The sequence below is a fragment of the Cervus elaphus genome, chromosome 2 (genome assembly GCF_910594005.1).
Source record: "Cervus elaphus chromosome 2, mCerEla1.1, whole genome shotgun sequence".
Taxonomy (NCBI): domain Eukaryota; kingdom Metazoa; phylum Chordata; class Mammalia; order Artiodactyla; family Cervidae; genus Cervus; species Cervus elaphus.
The window spans coordinates 18,094,838-18,119,039 of record NC_057816.1 but is presented as its reverse complement, the minus strand read 5'-3'; the positions used below and the strand labels follow the sequence as shown (position 1 = coordinate 18,119,039).

Genomic DNA, 24,202 nt, shown 5'->3' with positions numbered 1-24,202 from the left:
GTACACTTGAGATCTCTGAGACAAGCAACATGTACAACTGGCGTACCAGAAGGAAAAGGGATTCGAATGGGGCAGAGAAGTATCTGCTGTCTAGACAAAAGACGAGAACTTTCTAAAACTGGTAAATGATATCAACTAACAAATTCAAGAAACAGTGAACCTCAAGTAGGATCAATTTCAAAAGTCACAACAAGGCATATCATAATCACACTTTTGAACAATGAAATAAAGACAAGAATCTTGAAAGCAGACCAAAAAAACCCATAAAACTTAAAGGGGAAATAAATAAATGACAGGTGAATTCTCACCAGAAGTAAGAGAGCCGAGAAAACAAACAGAAACAACTTTAAAGTGCTGAAAGAAAAAGACTGCCAATTCTGTATCCCATGACAATAAGCTTTAGCAATTTTAGGAATATAAACACATTTACAAATGACAACAGCTGAGAGAATCTGTCTCTAAGAGATTAGTGCAACAATAAAAGCTAATACAACTTCCTCAGATTGAAGGGAAATAGTACCACACAAAAATCCAGAACTTCAGAAGGGGATAAGCAACATCAGAAAGGGTAAATATGTAAGTAAACATACAACACCTAAATTCTCAACAGTAACAGAGAGCAGAAGTTTGATACTAACTTAACAGTTCTGAGAAAAGAAAACAAATGAGCATGTTTTACTCAAACCTAAACATACAAGAAAAAGAGGGGGAAAAAAGCATTTTTTGATGAATAAAAACAATTAATTCCCATCAATACATCTTCAATAGACTTCTAAAATGTGTCCTTAAAGATGAAAAAGAATTCCAGGATAAATAAATAAGGTAAAAAGCAGAAATACTGAGCAAAGAATTTAGCAAATAAGTATTACATCAAAACAAATCTTAATATGTAACAAAAATGGTGATTAATTATAAGAGATAAAGAGATGAAACTATAAATCCTAAACAACACAACCATGGAAGACAAGAGTAATTCCGCTTAAATCATTCTATCTGGTACTGCTTGAAAGAAGAGTAAAGAAATTGATAAACTTTAGACTAAAAATTAGGTGTTCAAGGTAAATTTTTATTTTTTTTATTTTTTATTTTTTTTTTTTTTGGGGGGGGGTAGGAAGCCTAGGAAAATCCCTTTTTTATTTTTATTTTATTTTTTAATTTTTTTTATTAGTTGGAGGCTAATTACTTCACAACATTTCAGTGGGTTTTGTCATACATTGATATGAATCAGCCATAGATTTACACGTATTCCCCATCCCGATCCCCCCTCCCACCTTCCTCTCCACCCGATTCCTCTGGGTCTTCCCAGTGCACCAGGCCCGAGCACTTGTCTCAAGGTAAATTTTTAATGATAACCACTAAAAGGACAGAAAAACCCTCTTCAGCTTTCAAACAATAGAGAGGTAAAAAATTTTAAGTGTCAATACCTGTAACAGAATTATGAATAGAAGCAACATCAACCTTCCTAAGCAAAACAGAAACAGGAGGAAGGAAGAAGACAGAAGGAGAGAGCAAATTTCCAAATTAAGGCAAGGAGATGGGGGAAAGCGAAACAGGACAGTCAAATAGCAGCAACAAGAGGGTGCAGTGGGCAGCTACAAACTCCAGTACCTTCACAGAAACATGAAAAAAACAAGCAAAAACTCTCTTGTGAGGGTGAGAACCAGCTTTCTCACTACTCTAGAAACAGCAGAAACTCATGAATCTGTTCAGGGTGAGACACATGCACACCAAAGACACACGAAGATCCTGAGCTTTAACCTCTACTTCATCCTTAGCTAAGGCAGAGATAGGAGCAGCTTGGTTAAGTGTTGAATGGACACTCAACACAAAGGAAATGTGCAAAGACTGGAGAAGTAGATTTCTGTTTGTTTTACTTTTTATTTTTAGCTCCTGGCATTCAAGGAATTCCCTAACAAAACCCTTCTGGAGCCCGTGCTCCTTGCAGTGGAAGTGCAAAGTCCTAACCACTGGACTTCCAAGGAAGTCCCAAGTTTGTAGATTTTAAATAAACGATACAAGACACACTCAAAGAGCTTAAAGAAACTACAAAGAACTAAAGGAAAGCAGGAAAACAATGTATGAAAAAAATGAGCATATCAATGAAAAGAAAGAAAAAAAAAGGGAACCAAACACAGATTTGGGGGATGACAAAATCACCACCTAAAATGAAAACTTCACCAAAAGAGAACAACAGCAGATTTGGGCAGGAAGAAGAATCAGGTTACTTAAAGAAAGGGTAAATAAAAATATCCAGTTCAGGGAATTCCCTTGTGGCTCCAGTGGTTAGGACTCCACACTCTCATTGTCAAGGGCCCAGCTGCAATCCCTGGTTAGGGAATGAAGATTCTGCAAGTCACTCAGCGTGGTGCCCCACTCCCCACCACCCCCCACCACACACAGATATACAGTCCAAAGAAGAGAAAGAAAAAAAGAGTTAAGGAAAATGAAAAGTACCTAAGGGACTTGTAGGACATCATAAAGAGGACCAAAACAATACATTATCGGAATTTCAGAAGGAAAAAGACATAAGGAGATTATCTGAGGAGTGATATTAGGAAGACGAACGAACAGGAGAACACCCACTTTAGACCCCTTCACAAAAACAGGTATTAGCAACTATCTATCCAAGTTTTTATAGTTATCACAATGCGATACAACAAACCAAGTGAAAGATGAGTCAAAATGGGAGTAAAATATTTACAATATACATGGACAGATTTTTAAAAATAGAATATATAATGAAAAAAATGAGATGAGTGTTTACCTACCCTAGTATCTTGAAAAGTACCTGGAATTTAAGTGGGGATCAGTAATTCTCTGATGAATGGTTGAATAAGCAGATAGTCTCACTGGAATACAACACTTATTTTCAAAACTGAATACATTCTCTTTGCCTGTATAGTCTCTTCTTCCTCTTGAATTCCCAAAGTAACATAACTACTCCCCCAGCTGACCAACGTAATTACCCTAGATTCCTCTATCACCTCCTCCTCTGCACACATCCTTTCTTTTCATATTCCCAGGTCAAGATCTAACCTACACTTTTAATTCATTATTCTCTCCTATCCCCCAACACTTGTCTCACAACCCTGCTCCTTCTTCCCCACTCCCCACTGCTGCTTCCCCAGCTCTGGGCCTCCCTGCATCTGATCCAGACTAACAGACTAGACGAATAAGTAGAGCCGTTTTCTAACTGATTTCTTTCCACTTCCCACTACACACGGCTCACGGCACCTTCTTCTCAAAATTCCTCAATACTTTGTCAGTCCCTACCAAGAAACTAATTTAAAACCAAAGTCCAAACACCTTAGATGAGCCTTGAAGGATGGCATTTCTCCAGATTATTTTCTAAGCCCTGTTTTTCCACCATCATTCTAACCCGTCCATCCCTTTTCCTTCCAGGGACCTTGGTCTGTGGTATTTTTCCTGGTCTAAATGTCTTCCTGGTCTTCACGTCTATCTGTGCATATCCAAAACCTGTTCAGTCTTCAACAAAGCCTTCCTTGAATGCCACAGGAAATAACCTCTCCTGCCTCTGAATCCCTATAAAAACTCCAACAATCTTACTACTTTTATTGGTATATTGCTTACTTCCCGAGGAAAGACTCTCTTATCTACTTCGTCAGTGGCACTCACAGAGTACCTGCCACAGACAAGGCATTCAGTAAAACCATTCTGAACGAATTGTCGTTATTAAGACTTCCTCTACACAAGTCTGAACACCAGGATGTTTTATACACTACGTGAAGCACATATACCTAGAGTATACACACCATGAAAGATGAGGCTACCTATAGAAACTTATGACAGGAACATAATGATTTATTTTTACTTCCTTTGACTTAATCTCAATCCTTTGCCTATAAGAAAAAGAAAACAGAACTTTCAAGTCCCATCTTCTGGATTTCTTACAAATCTATTTTTGGAGTTATTTTTCCTATATTCACTTTTCTATCACCATGGAAACCAAGCTGAAATTAGTGTTGTTAGGATCTTTAAAAATACAACTCTATTCAGCAAGCCTTCAACTGTTCAAAAAGTCCTTTCTCTGCATGGAGAACGGAAATCAGCGTAAAGCTGTATAAAAATATATCACCCCACCCACATAAAAACCATTCATCAAAGTTTAATCAACAGATTGCAAATCGAGCAAAGAAAGAGTTCTTTTCTTTTTATTCATCTTTTATAATGCTATTATGGCTGCAGTTTCACTATGACATACCTGTGGAGTTTGTAAACAGTTTTCCTCACCTCCGTAGACTGTAGTAGACATGTAAACATGAAAAATAATTTCTGTTGCATGTGGTCTGCTCACACCTACGATCAACATCCTAATAGTCAACACTGAAAATACGTCTTCAAAACTACTGAGTTGAGAACACCAAGTGGAAGAATAACTCTATATTTGACATGTACTCTATATTACTTCTTAGGTAGGTAATAAGTGAAGCAAGTTCTAATTTCAGAACATAAGGTTAAAATCAATGAGACAAAATTGTAATTCAAATTTCTTAGGAGAACGCTAGAGAACTACATGCATCTTAATAAAATTAATAGTCAATTTTTCCTTCCAGAATGGGGAAAAAACATTGTTTCCTCAGGGGAGTATCAGAAGAAGGAACTGGTTTGCTAATCCTTAAACACCAGAACCATCCTCAGCTCAACAAGAGGTCTCCACCATGAAGAATAAATGGAAATAAGATTAAATGACAGAACAGCAGAATCACAGTCTCATCTTGTAGGTGCCCACTCCAGAATATACACTTGTCGGGAAACAAAGCTTCACGAGTATTTTCACATTTCTATATGGTCAGAACACGTTGAACAAACAGGCTTCAGCACTGAGGTTAAAGAAAGACTGAATGGGAATCCCGAATGCCAGAGCCTCTGGAGAAAGTCTTCTCTCTTCTCAAGGCCAGCTGTTCGTAAAACAGACATCTTTGCTTCTTCTCCTAGAGAGGACGCATTTATTTTCCAGAGCGGAGTCCCTCCCTCCACCTCCAGAAAGGCAAATGGACAGAAGTACCAGCTATCAGATGGAAACTCCAAGTTTCAAAATTTCAGAGTCTGTCTCTCCTGATACAAAAACCCACTGTCCACATGTGGTATACATCTGGCTCCCGTTGCCTCACCTCATGGAGAACTGAGGCAAACAGAACCAACACGAGTTACACTACGAGGTTATAAAAGGTCTGATTTCTGATGCAGAGACCTCACTTTTCTGTTACAGAGAGAGAGAGAGATTAACCCTGACAAGCTGGCTTGTTAGCCTCTAAATAGAGAAACATCTCAGACCCTTCACAGTTTCAGACTTAACAATATTACTTTTGTAAGCATATTCAGTCCAACTCCTGGAAGTGAACTGCATGTGTAACGTGACTTCTATATATTAACCAGTTTTACACACCTAACTTCTAAACTGGACAATCTCAAATGAGATACAGTTGAAATCCAGGACGTGGTTGATGGCAGCACTGATAACTCACTATGTCAACTCTTCATTTCAAATCTTTCCCTCAAATGACAAAGATTTCCAGGCATAACAGGATATGCAGAAAAGTAGGGTTGAAATTTATATGTTTTGGTTTGAGGGAGAAGACTTTCTGGTAGGGATAGGAATAGTAAAATTATCACGTCCTTTGTTTCAAATGGTTACATACAAATAATATAAACTTCTAAATATGATAATTTTTAACTGGAAACATCTACAAGCTAACCTTGAAATTGAAAGTAGTATTAAGAAGATGGGGAAATAAGCATTTCATTGATTTACTTCATTTTTATCCATGTCTGAAAGTCTCACAGATAGGTACCGAAACTTGTTGCTGGTACACGTTTCTATAAACTTCAATGGCTAAATTTAGAGGAATTCTTAACAGGAAGAAAACTCAATCTGTTTCGAAAATAGTCTACTGAAACTGTACTGAAACTGTTAAATATTAGATCAGTGTAGCTGAGCACTGAAGAACTGATGCTTTTGAACTGTGATGCTGGAGAAGACTCTTCAGAGTCCCTTGGGACTGCAAGGAGATCAAACCAGTCCATCCTAAAGGAAATCAGCCTTGAATATTCATTGGAAGGACTGATGCTGAATCTTAAGCTCCAATCTTTTGGCCACCTAATGCGAAGAACTGACTCTTTAGAAAAGACCGTGATGCTGGGAAAGACTGAAGGCAGGAGGAGAAAGGGCCGACAGAGGATGAGATGGTTGGATGGCATCACCAACTCAAATGGACATGAGTTTGAGCAAGCTCTGGGAGATGGTGATGGACAGTGAAGCTTGGCGTGCTACACTCCATGGGGTCACAAAGAGTCAGACACAACTGAGCGACTGAGCTGATACTGACATACTGAAACTGAAAATGTGGAATCCATATATATGATCTTCAATGTTACTATTCTATAGGGTAAAATACAATGATGTATTTTCTCTGGTTTCCTTTATTTTTAAACCATAAACCTTAGAAATACATCATAATTTCAATACTCTAAGCTATAGGTTTAATTCTATCTGAAAATGGAGCTACATCTTAAGAATGACCACAGTAGCATTTCTGAGTCCCGTGCATAGCAGCTTTAGCAGAGAACCCTCAGGAGACAAGTATTACATTCATACTTTTTCTGTGCTGTATTTGAGTCAAAATCTGAGCTCTTGCATTTGGGTTAATTTAACGTAATGTTTTATGTGAAATTGAATAAAAAGAAACATTAATTCACAGGTTCAGAATTTTATGGGCAGAGGTGCCTGGCAGGTTGCAGTCTGTGGGGTCACAAAGAATCAAGACAGGACAGAGTGACTAACACTTTCAGATACGTGAATGAGAAGAGAACGTAAACCACACACTAGATGGCGCTGTCACACCAAGCCCAGCAGAGACTAATACAGCAACAGCGGTAAAGCTGAATAAACTAGCTACACGTGGTAAGAGATGCTTTTCCTGCTTACTGAAAACAGCTTGTGAATGCGAATAAATCTTTCTTTTTTGGACAAAGGACTTGATCCACAAAGAGAAGTGCAATAAAGATAATAAATTTACAGAATTTAAAATGACATGCGGTTTTAGTTAATAAATAATCAGCTCTTTCTAGTAAGTATTGTTTATCTTGTTTTCTCAGGTTTCAATTTCTCTAAACAAAATTTGAAACTTAAATGTCAGATTCTGTAGTTTACTTAGGGAGAAAAATGTCCAAACTCAAATGCACTTATTAAAAAACAATGGCCAAAGACAAATGAAGTATCAAGAGTTCTATAAAATTTTATTTATCTAAGGAAAAAAGTTTGCTTAGGATTTAAGTTAATAATAAGGAGAGAGAAATGAAGGGAGGGAGAAGACAAAAAGTCTCAAGTTGATGAGTAAAATTCCAAGTTGGTTTCCTGGTAAGACCAAGCGTTAAGAATATCTGTACACAACAACTTACACCTGCAAATATGAAGATCTACATTAAATGGACACTTTTCTAAGAAAATATAGAAGATAAAAACTGACCTACGGAGACACTGACTAGACCTAAAAAGAAACCAATAAGCAAAACCAGACCAATAATCTAGACTAGACCAATAATCAAATTATATCAACAAACTGACATGGTACAGATTAAGCCTCCTGGGAACCAAACAGGAAAATTCTAAATTTTCAAAGAATAGGTAATTTCCATTTCTACAAATTATCTTAAGACATTTATTTTTAAAAGGTCATGGGGCAGTGAAGTTCTCTAACTCAGGTTCGTGAACAAGTACAATATACAGACCAACATCATTAATGAACACAGATATAAAAATCATAAAAACCTGATTGAGTAAAAAAGGGAACTTATTTTTAAAACATATAGCCTGGAAGAAGGGTGTGTTCCAGGAATACAGATGTTTCAGCAACCTATTTCTATGACTAGAGTAATGATTCTAATTTTTAAAGACAGCCTCTTCCTACTCCATATGAAAGCGAACTAAACTAAGAACATGACGTGGTACAGCCTCTTCTGCCGATGTCACTACATCCTTTTACTTCTTCACTTGCTCACATCCCAGCTCGTTTAAGTCAGAGCTCACAGTTCATCTTAGCTAGAAGGAACATTAGCTGTCATCTAGTTATTCCAGAGTATCCAGGAACCATACTTCCTTTCCAGAATTAAGGGAAACAAGACCAAGCATAGTAGTCTCCACTGAGGTCAAGACTGTATGCCACAGTGAGTGCCACACCCATTCAACCCCACACCAGTATCCTTGTACTCCTCAGTAGGACGATGCCATCTTCTACCACACATTACAACTGAAGACAGTGAACTGATTCTTGAACTGGAAAGTCAGAGATAGGCTAAAGTGAAAGTCGCTCAGTCGTGTCAGACTCCTTGCGATGCCAGGGACTATACAGTCCATGGAATTCTCCAGGCCAGAATACTGGAGTGGGTAGTCCTTTCTCTTCTCCAGGGGATCTTCCCAGCCCAAGGATAGAACCCAAGTCTCCCATATTGCAGGCGGATTCTTTACCAGCTGAGCCACAAGGGAAGCCCAAGAATACTGGAGTGGGTAGCCTATCCCTTCTCCTGGGGATCTTCCGACCCAGGAATCAAATTGGGGTCTCCTGCATTACAGGCGGATTCTTTACCAACTGAGCTATCAGGGAAGCCCTAAGGTCTGCTATAATTGAGCTGAAGCAGGATTTGAGCATAGCCGTGCAATCTAAAGCAATTGTTGTTGCTGTTCAGTCACTCAGTCGTGTCCGACTCTGCAACCCTGTGGACTGCAGCACGCCAGACTTCCCTGTCCTTCACCATCTCCCGGAGTTTGTTCAAGCTCATGTCTGTTGAATCGATGATGCCATCCAAGCATCTCATCCTCTGTCGTCCCTTTCTCCTCCTGCCCTCAATCTTTCCCAGCATCAGGGTCTTTTCCAATGAGTCAGCTCCTTGCATCTGGTGGCCAAAGTACTGGAGCTTCAGCTTTAGCATCAGTCCTTCCAATGAATATTCAGGGCTGATTTCCTTTAGGACTGACTGGTTTATCTCCTTGCTGTCCAAGGGACTCTCAAGAGTCTTCTTCAACACCATAGTTTGAAAGCATCAATTCTTCAGTGCTCAGCCTTATTTATGATCCAATGACACTACTGGTCCAAATTAATCTTTACATCTAAATTATTTTATAAGCAATTTTGTCTTTCCATCTAAATAAAATTGAGAATCAGAACTTATAACATATGGGATTAAGAATAATTATGTTCATTTTATAAATCAAAGCCTTAAAGTTAAATATAATACTATCAGATTTTAAATATTTAGGGGACAGTGACATTTTCTAGGATACAATGGCCTATTGCAACTACAAATTCTCACTATCTGAGGAAGAGAAAGAGCTATTAATACGAAAACAAGAAATCTGTAAGTCTAAGAGAAATTTAACACATCAGAATTTGAAAAAAAAAAAAAAGAAGAAGGTATGCTACTGCAGAATGTCCCACCACTGGGACATATTAATAGACAACAACTGAGTCAGTCATGATGAATACCTGTTAGGATAAACCAGAGGTGCCAAGTCTGAGGTTAATCACCTCTTCCAGACACATTTTACTAAGTTTACCCACTTACTTTCTCCTCAGAACATACTGTCAATCCCATGTTAAAAAGTAAGGACTCTGAGAAGGAGGATTCTGGGAAGATGGTGGAGTAGGAAGCACCAGGAATTTCCCAGATTCTGGCGAATCTGATACAGTTATTCTGTAACTCTGGAGTCCACTGAAGGCTTGGGACTTCCAGGGGAAGGCTTGGAGGATAAACTGTGGTGAATCATGGTCCATCTAGCTCTTAGCAGAGCAGCAGCTGCCCAGCACAACTCCACAGCACATGCCACATACACTAAAGGAGCAGCCTGCAGGCAGCTTGTGAGAACCACGGTGGGCAGAAGGGCCCCATCCCACAAATGAGAAGGATCCACGCTCTGAAAACTGCTGCTCCAGAGAGCAGAGGTGCCAACAGGCAGACAGTCATTGTTGTTCACCCCCATATTGTAAACCCCCTCCCCCCACTGGTTGAAGTCACTTCCACAGAATTTTAAAGGCCAGTGCCCCTTCTTCTTCTTAATTTTTCTTTTCCCATTTTGGGAAGCCAGACATAGACTAGGACATTCTAAAGCAATTGCATATATAGGGGAAATTAGGAAGTGACCACACACAGGTCCATAGGGAAGTGAAGACTCAGGAAATACCTGAAGAGACCTTAAGTTTAAACATCAGGCTAGTCCTTGGCACACAGTGAGCCAACAAGTTTTAAAAAATAATAATAAACAAAAACAGAGAACCTTAGGGAAAAGGGAAAATCAGATTTCCAGAGTTGCCACGTTACTACTTGCATGTGACTCAGTTCAGTTCAGTCACTTAGTCACTTTGCGACCCCATGGACTGCAGCACGCCAGGCTTCCCTGTCCATCACCAACTCCCAGAGTTTACTCAAACTCATGTCCATTGAGTCGGTGATGCCATCCAACCATCTTATCTCCTGTCATCCCCTTCTCCTGCCTTCAGTCTTTCCCAGCATCAGGATCTTTTCAAATGAGTCAGTTCTTCGCATCAGGTGGCCAAAGTACTGGAGCTTCACCTTCAGTATCAGTCCTTCTAACGAATATTCAGGACTGACTTCCTTTAGGATGGACTGGTTGGTATGTGACTAGCTGCTTCTTTCTTGCTACTTTTAAGATTCAAATGTCCAAATCAACAAAAAAAAACACAAGGTACACAAAGAAACAGAAGCTACGGCTAGTTCAAAGCAAAAACAAAAATAATCAACAGAAACAATCTGCAAAAAAAAAGATAGTGGATCTACTAGGAAAACACTTTATGCCAACCGCCTTAAAAATGCTCTCCAAAACCAAAGGACAATGTGGAAAAAGTAAAGAAAATGATATATGAACAAAATGGAAATACCAACAAAGAGAAGTTTCAAAAATGAAATTCTGCACCTGAAAGCACAATAACTACAGTGAATATTTCACAGTAGAGACTTAAGTGCAAATGTGAGTAATTAGAAAATGAATCAGTAAACCTGAAGATAAGGTTTGCTCAATGGAAATTACTGATTTTGAGGCATAGGGGGAAAAAAGGGTGAAGAAAAGTGAATCGAGTCTAAGGGACTTGTGGGAGTCTCAGAATGAGACAAAGGGTAGAGAGAATATCTGAATACTCGCTGAAAACTTACAAAACTTGATTGATGATATAAACATAAATAGCCAAGAATCCCAACAAACTCCAAGTAAGATGAACTTCGAGAAACCCACACAAGACATATAATAACCAAACTTCCAAAAGCCAAATACAGTAAGAGAATCTTAAAAGTTGCAAGTGAGAAGCAACTAGTCACATACGAGGAATCTTCAATGAGATTATTAGATTTCTTATCAGAAACTTTGGAAGCCAAAAGGCAGTGGGCCAACAAATTCAAATTTCTAAAAGAATAAAATTGTCAGCCAAGAATACTATATCCAGCAAACCACCCATCAAAAGTGAGACATAAAATAAGACATTCCCAAATAAACCAAAGCTGAAGAAGTTCACTAACATCAGGCATATTTTGCAAGAAATTCTCAAGGGAGTCCTGCAGGTTGCAACGAAAGGACACTTGATAAGAATTACAAAACATACAAAGACAGACCTCAGTAAAGGTAAACACATGGGCAACCATAAAAGCTGGGACTGTGTAACACTCTATAATCAGTTTTTGTTTTCTACATGACTTAAGAAACTAATACTTTTTCAAAATTATGTCTAAAAGTGAGTACTGGAAATTTAAGTCTGTAACCCTACATTTTGTTTTCTACATAACTTAAGAGACTAATGTATTCAAAAGAATTATTAGTTTATGTTTTAGAGCACACAATGTAAAAAGACGTAATTATATACCAACAACTGAAAGGTGTGAGGATCAAGCTGTAAAGGAGCAGAACTTGTGTATGTCATTTCAGTTAAGCTGGTAAAATTAGTGTCATAGCTTTTGGATGTTAAATGTAATCCCCATGGTAACCACAAAGAAAATATCTATAGATAGATATAAAAGGAAATGAGAAAGGAATTTAAATATTTCACTACCAAAATATTAACTAAAAGCAAGACAGGACTAATACAGAAATAAAGGTCAAGAAATCTATAATATATATAGAAAACAAATAGCAAAATGACAAATAATTCTTTCTAATCAGTAATTACTATGGATGAAATAGATTAAACTTGACTATCAAACAACAAAGATGGACACAATGATTAAAAAAATACATGATCCAACTATAATGCTGCCTATAAGAAGACTCACTTTAAATTAAAAGCACAACAGGCTATTATATAAAGAATTTCTAAAACTCAACAACCAAAAAAACTAAACAACTCAATTCAAAAATGCAGAAAGGATTTCTAAACATTTCTCCAAAGATGATTTCAAATTATCAAATGACAGTAAGATATGAAATAATGATGAACGTTACTAATCATCAGGGGAATGAAAATTTTACTATATGCATTGGTTTGACAAAAATGTTCAAAGATATCATATGTGCGTCAGTCCAGAAACCTTGTCTCTTACCAGTGTTTGATTCCAAGTACCCAAGGGCACTATAATGGGTGTCTCTATAGACCCCTCAAGCCAGGGATGGCCCAAGTTCTCTTTGTTATTGGATACAGAGTCATTCATGTCTTTAGCCAGACTGAAGCACCAGGAATCAAGGGGGTGGAAAATGGGAGTGGTACCACTCAAGTGTTACTCTTAGTGACTCACTAGCAAAATCGGTGCTTCCTGTCATCACAACTATATGCTCTGCTGGCCTAGAGGTCTTAGTTCCAAAGGGAGGAATGTTTCCGCTAGAAGACACAGAACTGGAAGTTAAGACTGTTGTTGAGCTCCTCTGGGTTCCTTACACCTTTAAATCAAGAAGCAGAGAAGGGAATTACGCTGTTGGCTGGTAAGACTGATACTCACTATGGGGGGAACTGGTCAACTGTACTGTGATGGAAGTAATGCAGAGTAATCTGAATACATGGGAGCCCCCAGGGGTCCATGCCCGATCATAAACTCGATGGAAAATAACAAGAACCCAGTTCATGCAGGACTATTAATGGCCAGACCCAGAACGAAGATTTGGGTCACCTTACCAGGTAAAGAACACAATCAGCCGAAGTTCTTGCTGAGGAAAATACAGAATGAGTAGGCAGAATATAAATACAGAAAATACAGAATATAAAGGCAACTATAACACCACCTACAACCTGACCATTTACAGAACCAAGAACTATACTTGACACGAGTACTTACCCCTTATTTTATTATGAATATGTTTTTGTGTATGTGTGTGCATGCATGTAGGCATGTATGCACAAAAAGCAAATACTTTTGTTTTCTTCCCCCTCTTATTGCCTTATATGATGTAAGATGTATATCATGGTATTTAAGTATTTTTAACTTTACATCATTGTATTTTGTTATGGGTCATCAAGAAGAGCAAACATTACCCACGGACTTTGCATCCTTCTCTAGGAAAAAGGTTAGTAGTTTCAGTTGTATAAAAAATAGCTTATCATGCTAGACAGAAATATGACCTTATTATTGTTTTTTTTGGTGGTAAGTGTGGTTTAAGGAGTGCCAAGCTGAAAAGGGGTAGACTGTGATAGTTAATTTTGTGTATCAACTTTTCATCAAACATTATTCCAAATGTTACTGCTATTTTTGAGATGACATTAACATTTAAATCAGTAGACTTTGAGTAAAGAAGATTACCCTTCATTAAAAAAAAAAAAAAAAAAAAAGATTACCCTTCATAATGGAAGGGGAGAAGGGGAGGGAGAAAAGGTTACCCTCCAGTCAGTTGTAGGTCTGAAGAGAAATGAAGACTGGTCTCCTATGAAGTAGGGGGAACTCACAGCAGAGTACCCTAAGACTCAAACTGCAAAAGCAGCTCTTCCTTTGGTCTTTAGGCTGCTCTGGGGAGTCTGGACCCATGAAATCTCTACAAGCACATGAGCCAATTCCTTAAAGCCTCTCTCTCTCTCTGTACACATATTCACACACACACACAATCCTTACACATATTCATACACACACAATCCTTACACATATTCACACACACACACACAATCCTTACACATATTCACACACACACACAATCCTTACACATATTCACACACACACAATTCTGACACATATTCACACACACACACACAATCCTTACACATATTCACACACACACACAATCCTGACACATATCCACACACACACAATCCTGACACATATTCACACACACAATCCTTACACATATCCACACACACACAATCCTGACACATATTCACACACACAATCCTTACACATATTCACACACACACAATCCTGACACATATTCATACACATACACAATCCTTACACATATTCATACACACATAATCCTCATATTCCCACACACACACAATCCTGACACATACTCACACACACACGATCCTGACACATATTCACACACACACACACAATTTTGTTCTGTTTCACTACAGAACTCTGACTAATATATCTGGTCACACTTTAAAATAAGGTAGTACTCTTTTTTACAAGGCTGGTGGGTACCACAGTTTTAAAATATTGAAATCCTGTTTCACCAATGACCCATACGACTATAGGGACAGTTCTCTGCACAGGAGAAGGGCATCAGGGCTCAGTTCCAGTGCTATAGTTTATGTCCACTGACTGGTTGTCACACTAGGGGTTCTAAACTATTAACATTGCCTCTTTTACACTATACATATATAACAAGTAACTTGTTCATATATAACAAAGTTCATATATAACCATTACAAGTAACTTGTTCATATGTAACAAAGTTCATATATAACCATTACAAGTAACTTGCTCATATATAAACAAAGTTCATATATAACCATTACAAGTAACTTGAATGTTAAAGTCAAAACTATGAAGCCTTCAGGAAAAAAAATTTGGACAATATCTTCATAACTTCAGAGTAGGGAAGATATCTGAAATATGACAGGGAAACCACAAATTGGAAGATTTATACAAATATACAATTACATAAAATAAAGAATAAAATAATCTGCATACTAAAAGCAGAATAAAGTTAAAAAAAAAAAAAAAAACAGGCCACAGTGTGAGAGAAAGTATTTTCAGTTCACATACAAAAACAACAAAGGACTAGATGCAACATGAAAAGACTAACATCCAAAATATGTAAAGCATTTCCGTGACTGAATAAGAAAAATATAAGCAAATCTATAAAACAGAACAAGCAAAAGGCTGATCTAGAGTTTAAAAAACTAGGACTCTCAAATGTCCAATAAACATTTGAAAAGATGAGCAACTGGATCAGAAATTAGGAGACTGCTAATTAAAATGCAGTGAGAGAGAACTACTTCCCCATCAGATTGGTAAAAATTAACAAGTATCAAACAACCAAGAATGTGGGAAGAATGTGGGACAACTACTGTTTACTGTTTATGGAAGTATACATTTGTAAACCACTTTAAAAAGTAGTTTGGCATTTGTACATCAGGTTTCACGTAAAACAAAGTTCACTGAGATGCTGTTTAACTTAGAGCCGAAAACTGACAATGACCCAAATTTCAGACAAATGAAAGAATTGGTAAATTACCTGTGACATATGCACACTATGAACTAATACACAGCTCTGAACAAACTGAACTATATCTATATACATCCACAGGAATAGATTTCACAATGTTAAATGAAAGAAGAAAGAATACATTCAATAAGGAAGCCCACCCTGGTTTGATGGGTGGGCTACCCACCCAACCCCAGTGACCCCTGACCCTTCTTACCCTGCTCTACTCTTTTTATAATAGCTCTTATGTTCCTGGACATCTTCTATGCTGTTTAAGAATGGGCCTTTGATTTTGGTTGCTGTTGTTCACTAGCACAGCCAAAGCACCTAAAACAGTGCCTCATACATAGCACTTGCTCAGTAAATATTTGCTGAACAAATTAGAATAATTCCAATTATGTAAAAGCTCAAGAATAAGTAAAGCTAAATATCATATTGATTAGGAATGCATATAGACAGTAAAACTATTTAAAAGATATAAGATAATAAATACTACAAAAGTAATGGTATAAGTAACCTCTGGGGTAGGGAAGGCAAATGCAATAACAAGAGGGACGCAAGAAATTTCTCTCTTAACCTGGACTTTAAAATGTACATAAATATGTATATACTATATATGTATAAATGTATGTGTTTTATATAGATGGCTACACATAATATACTTCACAATAAGAAAAACATTGAAAACAAATTCCATTAGCACTTCTCTCCCTAATCCTACTCTAACTTCATCCTGACTCTGATTAATCCATCACCACTATGACTCAACACAGGAGTCAGGTAACAACTAAAACAGTTCATGCTGCAGAACAGTCTAGGAATCTGATAGAAATTCTGAAATTTATACTGATTGGATTATACTGTTTCTTGAAATATTACTTGAAATAGCAGTCATCACATGTCAAATATTGGTCAATAGAAAATAATAGAAATTTTCACATCAACCAACAAGACATCAATAGGAAAAACTACTTCCAGGTGTCACCTATGAGATATACAGTTAAGACAAAAATACGCCTCACTTTAGTATGTAGGAAATATCTCAAATATACCTGTATGCTGCCAAACTCAACGTTCTCATAATGGAAATGTGCACATTCAGCCATCTTCGGAAAGTGACCTTTAGTGAAGGGTAACCTGAAGTACAAGAAATACGTGAGATACAAGATCCTGAAACAGTCAAAATTACTAAGTCTGAGGAGGAAATAAAACAGGTTTAAGAGCTCATGCAACAAGCAAAACGATTTAATAAGCACATGCGCATGAGCACATATATCCACTCAAACCTTTTCAGAAACACAGAGAATCAAATGGAAATTACATTCAGTGCACAGGTCAAAACCAAAACAAAAAAATAAAATAAAAAGCATCGCTACAGTACTCTCCTGATCTTGACCCATGTCAATGGCCCTAGAAAAACTATGCTTTCAATAAATGTCATGGAGACTGTGAACAGCCTGCTCTAAGCAGAAGCAGCATTCCCACCACAAAACACAAAACCAGCGTTTACCTGTGAATGTTGTCACAGCCCATCAGTCCTGGATTGGTGGGTCTGGATGCAGAATGAAAATTTTATCCTTGTCTTTCCTCCACTTAGGATAAAAACATAGCTATCTAACCCTTTACCAGGTGAAAAGATGCTTTTTCTATCTAAAACTGAAATGGATACCCTCAGATACTTCACTCCAGAGTCAAACACTGGCATCCACGTCAGGCTTTCTCAAATGCAGAGCTGAGAAACAGCGATATCCTAACTCAAAATACCAAAACTGACTTTTCGAAATGACTGAGAGCATGTATTAAAGGTACCAAAAAAGATATACTTGGATTGTTACTATTGAACAAATGCAACCTAACAGAAAATGACATGAAAGTTATTCCAAGAACAAAATTAAAGTATATTTTTAGGCATGTAATCTTCAGACTTGTTCTGCTAACAGCTGAGTCATAACAGTATTATTCAACGTATGGACAGTAAGAGCTCATTTAGTAAGAAATCTGGATAAAAGTTTTAGGAGAACCAAAGAACGATTTTCATTTATTGGAACTCACTTAAAACTCACTGTAATATTATACTTACTTTTTCACATGTTTAACCTTCATACTGGCTGTACTGCCACATGTCTTAAGACTAAGGTCTCCAGGAATTTCTGGAACATCTGCTCCTCTGGCCTTAAAAAAACAAAGACAAAAGATTTATGACCATCCCTTTATTATGAATATATTTTAAAAAGCAGATTACAGCTCATTTTAATGGTCCTGCTAACTCCATACCAAAAGAAATACATACTTATTTAATAATCTCTTAAAATTATAACTTACTTGACTCTTAATTGCTAAGAACAAGGAAAAATAGTTACCTAAAAATATTTAACCTTACTGTAAAAGGAAAAATTTTCTGTCAAACTAAGAATTTTCATTCTCTTATAATCACATTTTGAAATCAATGATTGTATTATGTGCCTCAGCACAAACTAAATTCTCCCCCCAAAGCTGTTGGAACAAAACAACCCTGGTTATGATGATTAACAAAAATTTAAGTGATAATGTGAACATAATTAGGAGATCACAACATACATTTTTCACACTAATATTTGGAAGTTCCATTTGTTAGGTAGTTAGAACAGGGAAAAGGAGTCCAAAATGGCGGTGGCTAAAAGACCTGGAAGGGAAAGCCCGGGAAAATAGAACAAAGGAAGGTACGAGGACCGGAGTGAGAACCTCAGGTAAAACAAACAACGTTCCTGCCTAAGCCCAATTTGCATAGGACAGGCCCGGGGGAACCAAAAAAACATATAAAAAGAGGAGCCAAAGCCCTCTTCGCTCTCTCTCTCTCTCCCCCACACCATGGGGCGCTCTTCTCTTCCCGTCTTTGGATCGAAGTGCCCTCACACCTCGAAGATGGATTTTCCTGCTATCATCTAAATAAATAGAGCTGTAACACTGAGCTGTAACAGTGATTTATTTAAGAGCTGTAACACGGTCTGTCCTCCGAGAGCTGTGACCCGCCAAGGGGCTTTAACGTCCATCACTCCAAATCTTTGTTGTGACGAGACAAAGAACCGAGGAGCATACACTCGCCTGACACATCTATGTAATACCTCCAAACTACCCTTAGTCTGCCAGTTTTCTTAGTGACTTTTTAATTTTAGTGATACATTCAGCTGCATCATTTTAACAACAGAAACTGGAAAATCAAAAGATTCTTCACACTCCAGAGAAAGCAAACAGCAAAACCAAATATCTATCTTAAAAAAACAAACTTATGCTATACAAACTATGACTTGTAACAACAACAACAAAAAAACTGCTATAGCCAGTGTCAAATAATGCAGTAGAGGAGAATAATGTGGATTGAGCATTTAAAATGAGTTAAGAGGAGATTCCCAAAGAAGATAAATACACACAATAGACTACTACTTAACCTTTAAAAAGAACAAAATCTTGCCATTTGCAATAACATAGATGGACCTTGAGGGCATTATGTTAAGTCAAATTAAGTCAGAAAAAGACAAATACTGTATGGTCTCATCTACATGTGGAATCTAAAATCAAATCAATACAAAATAAAACCAAGCTCATAGATCCAGAGAATAGACTGGTGGCTGCCAGAAGTGGGAATGGGGAGAGAGCAGGTGAAAAAGGTGAAGAAGTCAAAAGATACAAACTTCCAGCAATAAAACAAATAAGTCATGGGAACTTAATGTACAGCACAGTAACTATAATTAATAACACTGTCTTGGACACCTGAAAATTGCTAAGAGAGTAGATCTTAAAAGTACTCATCACAGGAAAAAAAAAGAAAAAAAGATTTGTTAACTATGTATGGTTACAGATGTGAATCAGACTTATTGTTGTGATCTTTCAGTGTATACAAATATCAAATCATACTACTGTGTACCTGAAACTAATATAGTGTTATACTTCAAGTTTATATCTCAATAAAATAAAAAAGGGAGGAGATTCATAACATCATCTCAACTTTTTAAAATGTTTCTTATTAAAAAAAAAAAAAAAACTAGCCAAGACAGATTAAATGTTAAAATCCACAACTTTTGAAAAATATGAGGTAACAATGTATGAACTTACAAGAATTAACACTGGATATATAAACACCATCAGGAACAACTGGACCCATTTTGTCTGAGGTTTTTGTCCTTAGTATGGTTAAACTTGCTATAGTTAACAACAGTTAAAGTTCCTTAGTTTATTTATAAGGGTTGATGTTTCATCATCAATTGTTCACAGAGTCTTCTTATTCTGTCCTACAGGTCTTCCAAAGGGAAAAAATGTTATTATACTCTTTAGTAATGAAATAGAACTCATTCCATCTTGCAATTACATTATGGATTTATTGAACCTTTTCATAAATCTAATATAGGATCTCAGTATTATTTTTCCTCTATCTTGAGTCAGAGTTCCTTCAAACTCCTAGGTATTACTTCATCAGTGCCTCTCATCATTCTTAATCCTACCACACTAGAAAAGTCTAAAATTTTAAAAATACAGCTTTAAAAAAAAATGAAAATAAAGGAAACACCGACCGAGAAAAGGAGTTGGCAAACTTTCTCTTAAAGGGTCAGATGGTAAATATTTTAAGTTTATAGACCACACTGTCTCTCCCATAGCTCAACTATTTTACAACACAGAAGCAGCCATGTGTAAATGACTTAATATAGATTCATGCTAAAAAAAAATTTACTTGCAAAAACAGGCAGCCAGTAAGTTGAATTTGTCAACCAATGACCTATGATGTTGACACAGTAGTGAAATAAATCATTATCTAGTTTTTATGTTATGTTGCCCAAATTGTTGCATCATCTTTAAAGAAGGTATTTTATGTGGTACACCTGAAATTCATATAACATTATAAATCAATTATACCTCAGTAGAAAAAAAAAATACTTTAAAAGCTTGCTGATTTTGGCATTTTTTCTTCATTGAATATATGTAAGAATTCCATATTTTCCACTTTTCATCCATAACAGAAAAGAGAAAACTGACAAAGATTTTTTACTATGATTAGACGCATCAAATGTTGGATGTAAATAAACAGCAGGCAGCACGTGAGATTCTAGTAACGCAGGTGAAATTGACCACATATATTAATATGACATCTCAGACTGGTGATTATATCCATCTGTTAAAAAAATATGAGTAACTAATAAATTTTTAAGGACAAAAAGAAAATATGGTACTTTAGTCAGTCATTCAACTGAAAGGACTTCATTATATCAAATTTTGCAACAACCTGGACATTCTTTCAACTTCTATGATATCTGTGCATCAAAATTCACTTGACATAAAGAGTTATGTCACTGCTATGCTTAAATTCACATTAAAATTTCTAACATAATGGACTTACAACATTTGTTCTGTAAATTATTCATAAATTGACTCAAAATTTAAATATAAAGGAGTTTTCAAAAAAAAGAATGCACTGGCCCAGGTTGGTAAATGGTGATGACTTTATTTGGCAGAATGAAAGCTAAAACATTAACTGTCTTTTGCAAACAGGCTTTCTGTGCTAGATAGGCCATTGTCCCTAACACACATCCAAGGAGAAAATAAGGAAGCCTGCCAGGTCTATGATCCACAGAGGGAGACATACGAGGGACACACACCTCTGCAACCACAACTGCTAGACACAGGCAGAAACATGACACAGAGGTAAAGTCACAGGCTATCTAAATGGGCCTGACAGGAAGACTCTGCCTAAAAGGACAAAACGGTAATAATTAGGCAGAAGAACCAATGGTTCAAGAAGTATGAGCGGATTTAAGAAAATATTTTTGAACCAACAGTTCAACATGCTGATTCAATCAATCACTGAATCAACAGTTCAAACATACCTATAACCATGTATGTTTTGTCCAGCAATATTTTCCCATAGTCCAGAAATGTACCAGGCATAAAAAGTGGTATCATTAATTCTTTTAAGAATACCTATAACCATGTATGTTTTGTCCAGCAATATTTTCCCATAGTCCAGAAATGTACCAGGCATAAAAAGTGGTATCATTAATTCTTTTAAGAATCAGTAAACAAAATTACAAGGAAAATATAGCACTATTCCTCAATTGTCTGATAAACTAACATTTTCACCTACATATTATTTTTTGATATAAAAGATTTTCTTATATTTCTATTGAAAGTACCTAGCTTGAACCATTTTATTCTGTCACTCTCAATCAAAAGTTAAGAAATTTCTCCTTTAGGAAATACTCATTAAGTAACATTCATTCTTGGAAAATACAATTTTCCCAGTTTATCCATGTTATAATCATCACTTATTTATGCTTCCAAAACAGAATTTATATCAATGTCACACAAATAGTGCCATTCATTAACAGAAAATTAAAGAGACAACAGAGGCTATGGAACATACCACTTAATGAACATACCATGTTCAGAAAAGCACCCACCATTTACAATTAAATTCCCTATGCATCTATCTCCAGCAATAAACTGACTTCCTCTAAGGTTGGAGAGGACTTCCCTGGTGGCTCAGAGGTTTAAGCGCCTGCCTCCAATGCGGGAGACCTGGATTTGATCCCTGGGTCAGGAAGATCCCCTGGAGAAGGAAATGGTAACCCACTCCAGTATTCTTGCCTGGAGAATCCCATGGACAGAGGAGCCTGGTAGGCTACAGTCCATGGGGTCGCAAAGAGTCGGATACAACTGAGCGACTTCACACATAAGGTTGGAGAGTATACCACAAGTTAAATATAAGCCATAAAAGAAATCCTCACTGGTTAAAAAGAAAATACAATCTGGGGAAAAAAACAAAAAAAAATGTCATCTGTAATAAGGAAAGTATTTGTTTCTCCACAGTCTGAACCAGTTAAACCACACAGATTAAAGTGCATCCATTTCAGGAAAACATAATTTGATACTGAAAACTTGAAAAAATAAGAATTGGCAATGTTTTATCCTGTCTATGTTCCCTAACCCAGAACACACACGAACAAACACCCACCCACATACAATCACACACAAAGAGGAGTATTACTCATCCATAAATTTAAGAATGAAATCCTGCCATTTCAACAACATGAAGGAACTTTGCCCTCAAAGTGCTAAGTGAAATAAGTCAAAGACAACTGTTCTCTTATATGTAGAATCAAAAAAACAAAATAAATGAACACAACAAAGCAGAGGTAGATTCATAGAGAGCACATGCTGGCAGTCACCAGAGAAGAGGAGGGTGGTCGCATGCATGAGACAAGTGAAGTGGATGAAGGGGTACAAACTTCCAGCTACAAAATTAAGTTAGTCATGAGGATGTAATAGACAGCATGGCTGACTACAGTCAGTGACTCTGCATGGTGACAGGTGTTAATGAGATTTATCCTGGGGTTCATTTTATAATGTATAAAGATATCAAATCACTGTGTTGAACACCTGAAACCAACAGAATACTGTAAGTCAATTATACATCAATTAAGACAAAGGAGGTAGTAGAAAGGGGAAACGCCAAAAATTGAAAAGTCTAAGAAAAATGTACCAATGGTCTCACTTTTGTTTAAAAAAAAGAGAGAAATGGGAAAAAAAGAAAAAGGAGAAAAGAAAAGTGACAAGAATTCATTTTAATATCTGAGAAAGGATATAAAGAAGTAGGAAAATTCAGGATATTTTTCAAGGAGAAACAGATAGCTCAATCTGTCCAGAGAATGACAATTTCATTCATTCAAAAATTATTTACTTATAATTTACTATGCCGGTCACAGATGCTAAAACAGTAAACAACAGTGATAAAGTCCTCATACTCAACGGGCTTACACCCTAATGAAAAAGAAAGGTAATAATCATAAATACTCAGTATTTGCAAGTACCACAGAGAAAATTCAAACAGTGTAAGAGAGAGAGAGGAGGACAGGGCTGGGACTTCACTGGAGGGGCAAGTCAAGGCAGCCTGAAGCGCGACACGTGAAGGGGATCTGAAGGCAGAGCACGGGCAAGCTGTGCAGACCCTGAGGAAGAGCACCTCCCAGGTGCAGCAAATACAAATGCAAGGCCCAGAAGGAGGGGCATGCTCGGGGTATTTGAGAAAAAGCAAGGAGGCCAGTGTGACTGGAGCAAAATGATCAAGGTCCTGCTTTTAAGAAAAATGAAATGAAACCATATAACAAATGCAAGATTCTGAACTTGGGGGGACTGGAATAGTCAGTGTTACTAATGTAACCTGTTAAAGTTAAAAAGAAGTAACTCACTTCAGGGAGAGCAAAGATGGGATTTCGTGAAGATCTGTAGTTTGTGGTTCCTACAGCACCTGCTAGTGGGAAATGAATTCTTACCAGGTTAGAGTTACGGATGTGGCAGTCATCTGTACAAAGATGACAGTGAACCTGCAGGAACAGTAAAGATCCGGCAAGAAATTAACACAGAGATAAAGTACAGGCACTGTGAGCGCCAACAGTCAGCAGGTAGGAAGGAGAGAGATCGGAAGAGAGTCAACCCTTGAGGAGTGAGTGAGTGTGACTGCAGTATGCAAGTGTGAATTTCTGCGTGTATGTATGTGTGTGTGTTAGAGAGAGAGACAGAGAGAAATGGTTGGGGGGTGAGAATCCGGGAGAGGGCTGAGAGAGGGAGAAAAGGCAGAGGAAGGGGACAGAA

At 37.1% G+C, this 24,202-nt stretch overlaps 1 protein-coding gene across 3 annotated transcripts in view; it reads right to left on the bottom strand.

Annotated features, from left to right (window-relative positions):
• The window catches only part of ARHGAP32 (Rho GTPase activating protein 32), a 191,650-nt gene that overhangs the window by 84,949 nt on the left and 82,499 nt on the right, over window positions 1–24,202 (bottom strand). For 2 of the 3 annotated variants that reach the window (XM_043873299.1, XM_043873280.1), the window contains exons 3-5: window positions 17,667–17,758; window positions 17,097–17,138; window positions 16,639–16,723 (exon numbers count right to left, since the gene is read on the bottom strand). In XM_043873299.1, the coding sequence (XP_043729234.1) occupies window positions 16,639–16,723; window positions 17,097–17,138; window positions 17,667–17,758 (219 nt within the window). The remainder of the gene's footprint in view (window positions 1–16,638; window positions 16,724–17,096; window positions 17,139–17,666; window positions 17,759–24,202) is intronic. The other variant, XM_043873289.1, reaches the window with a different exon arrangement.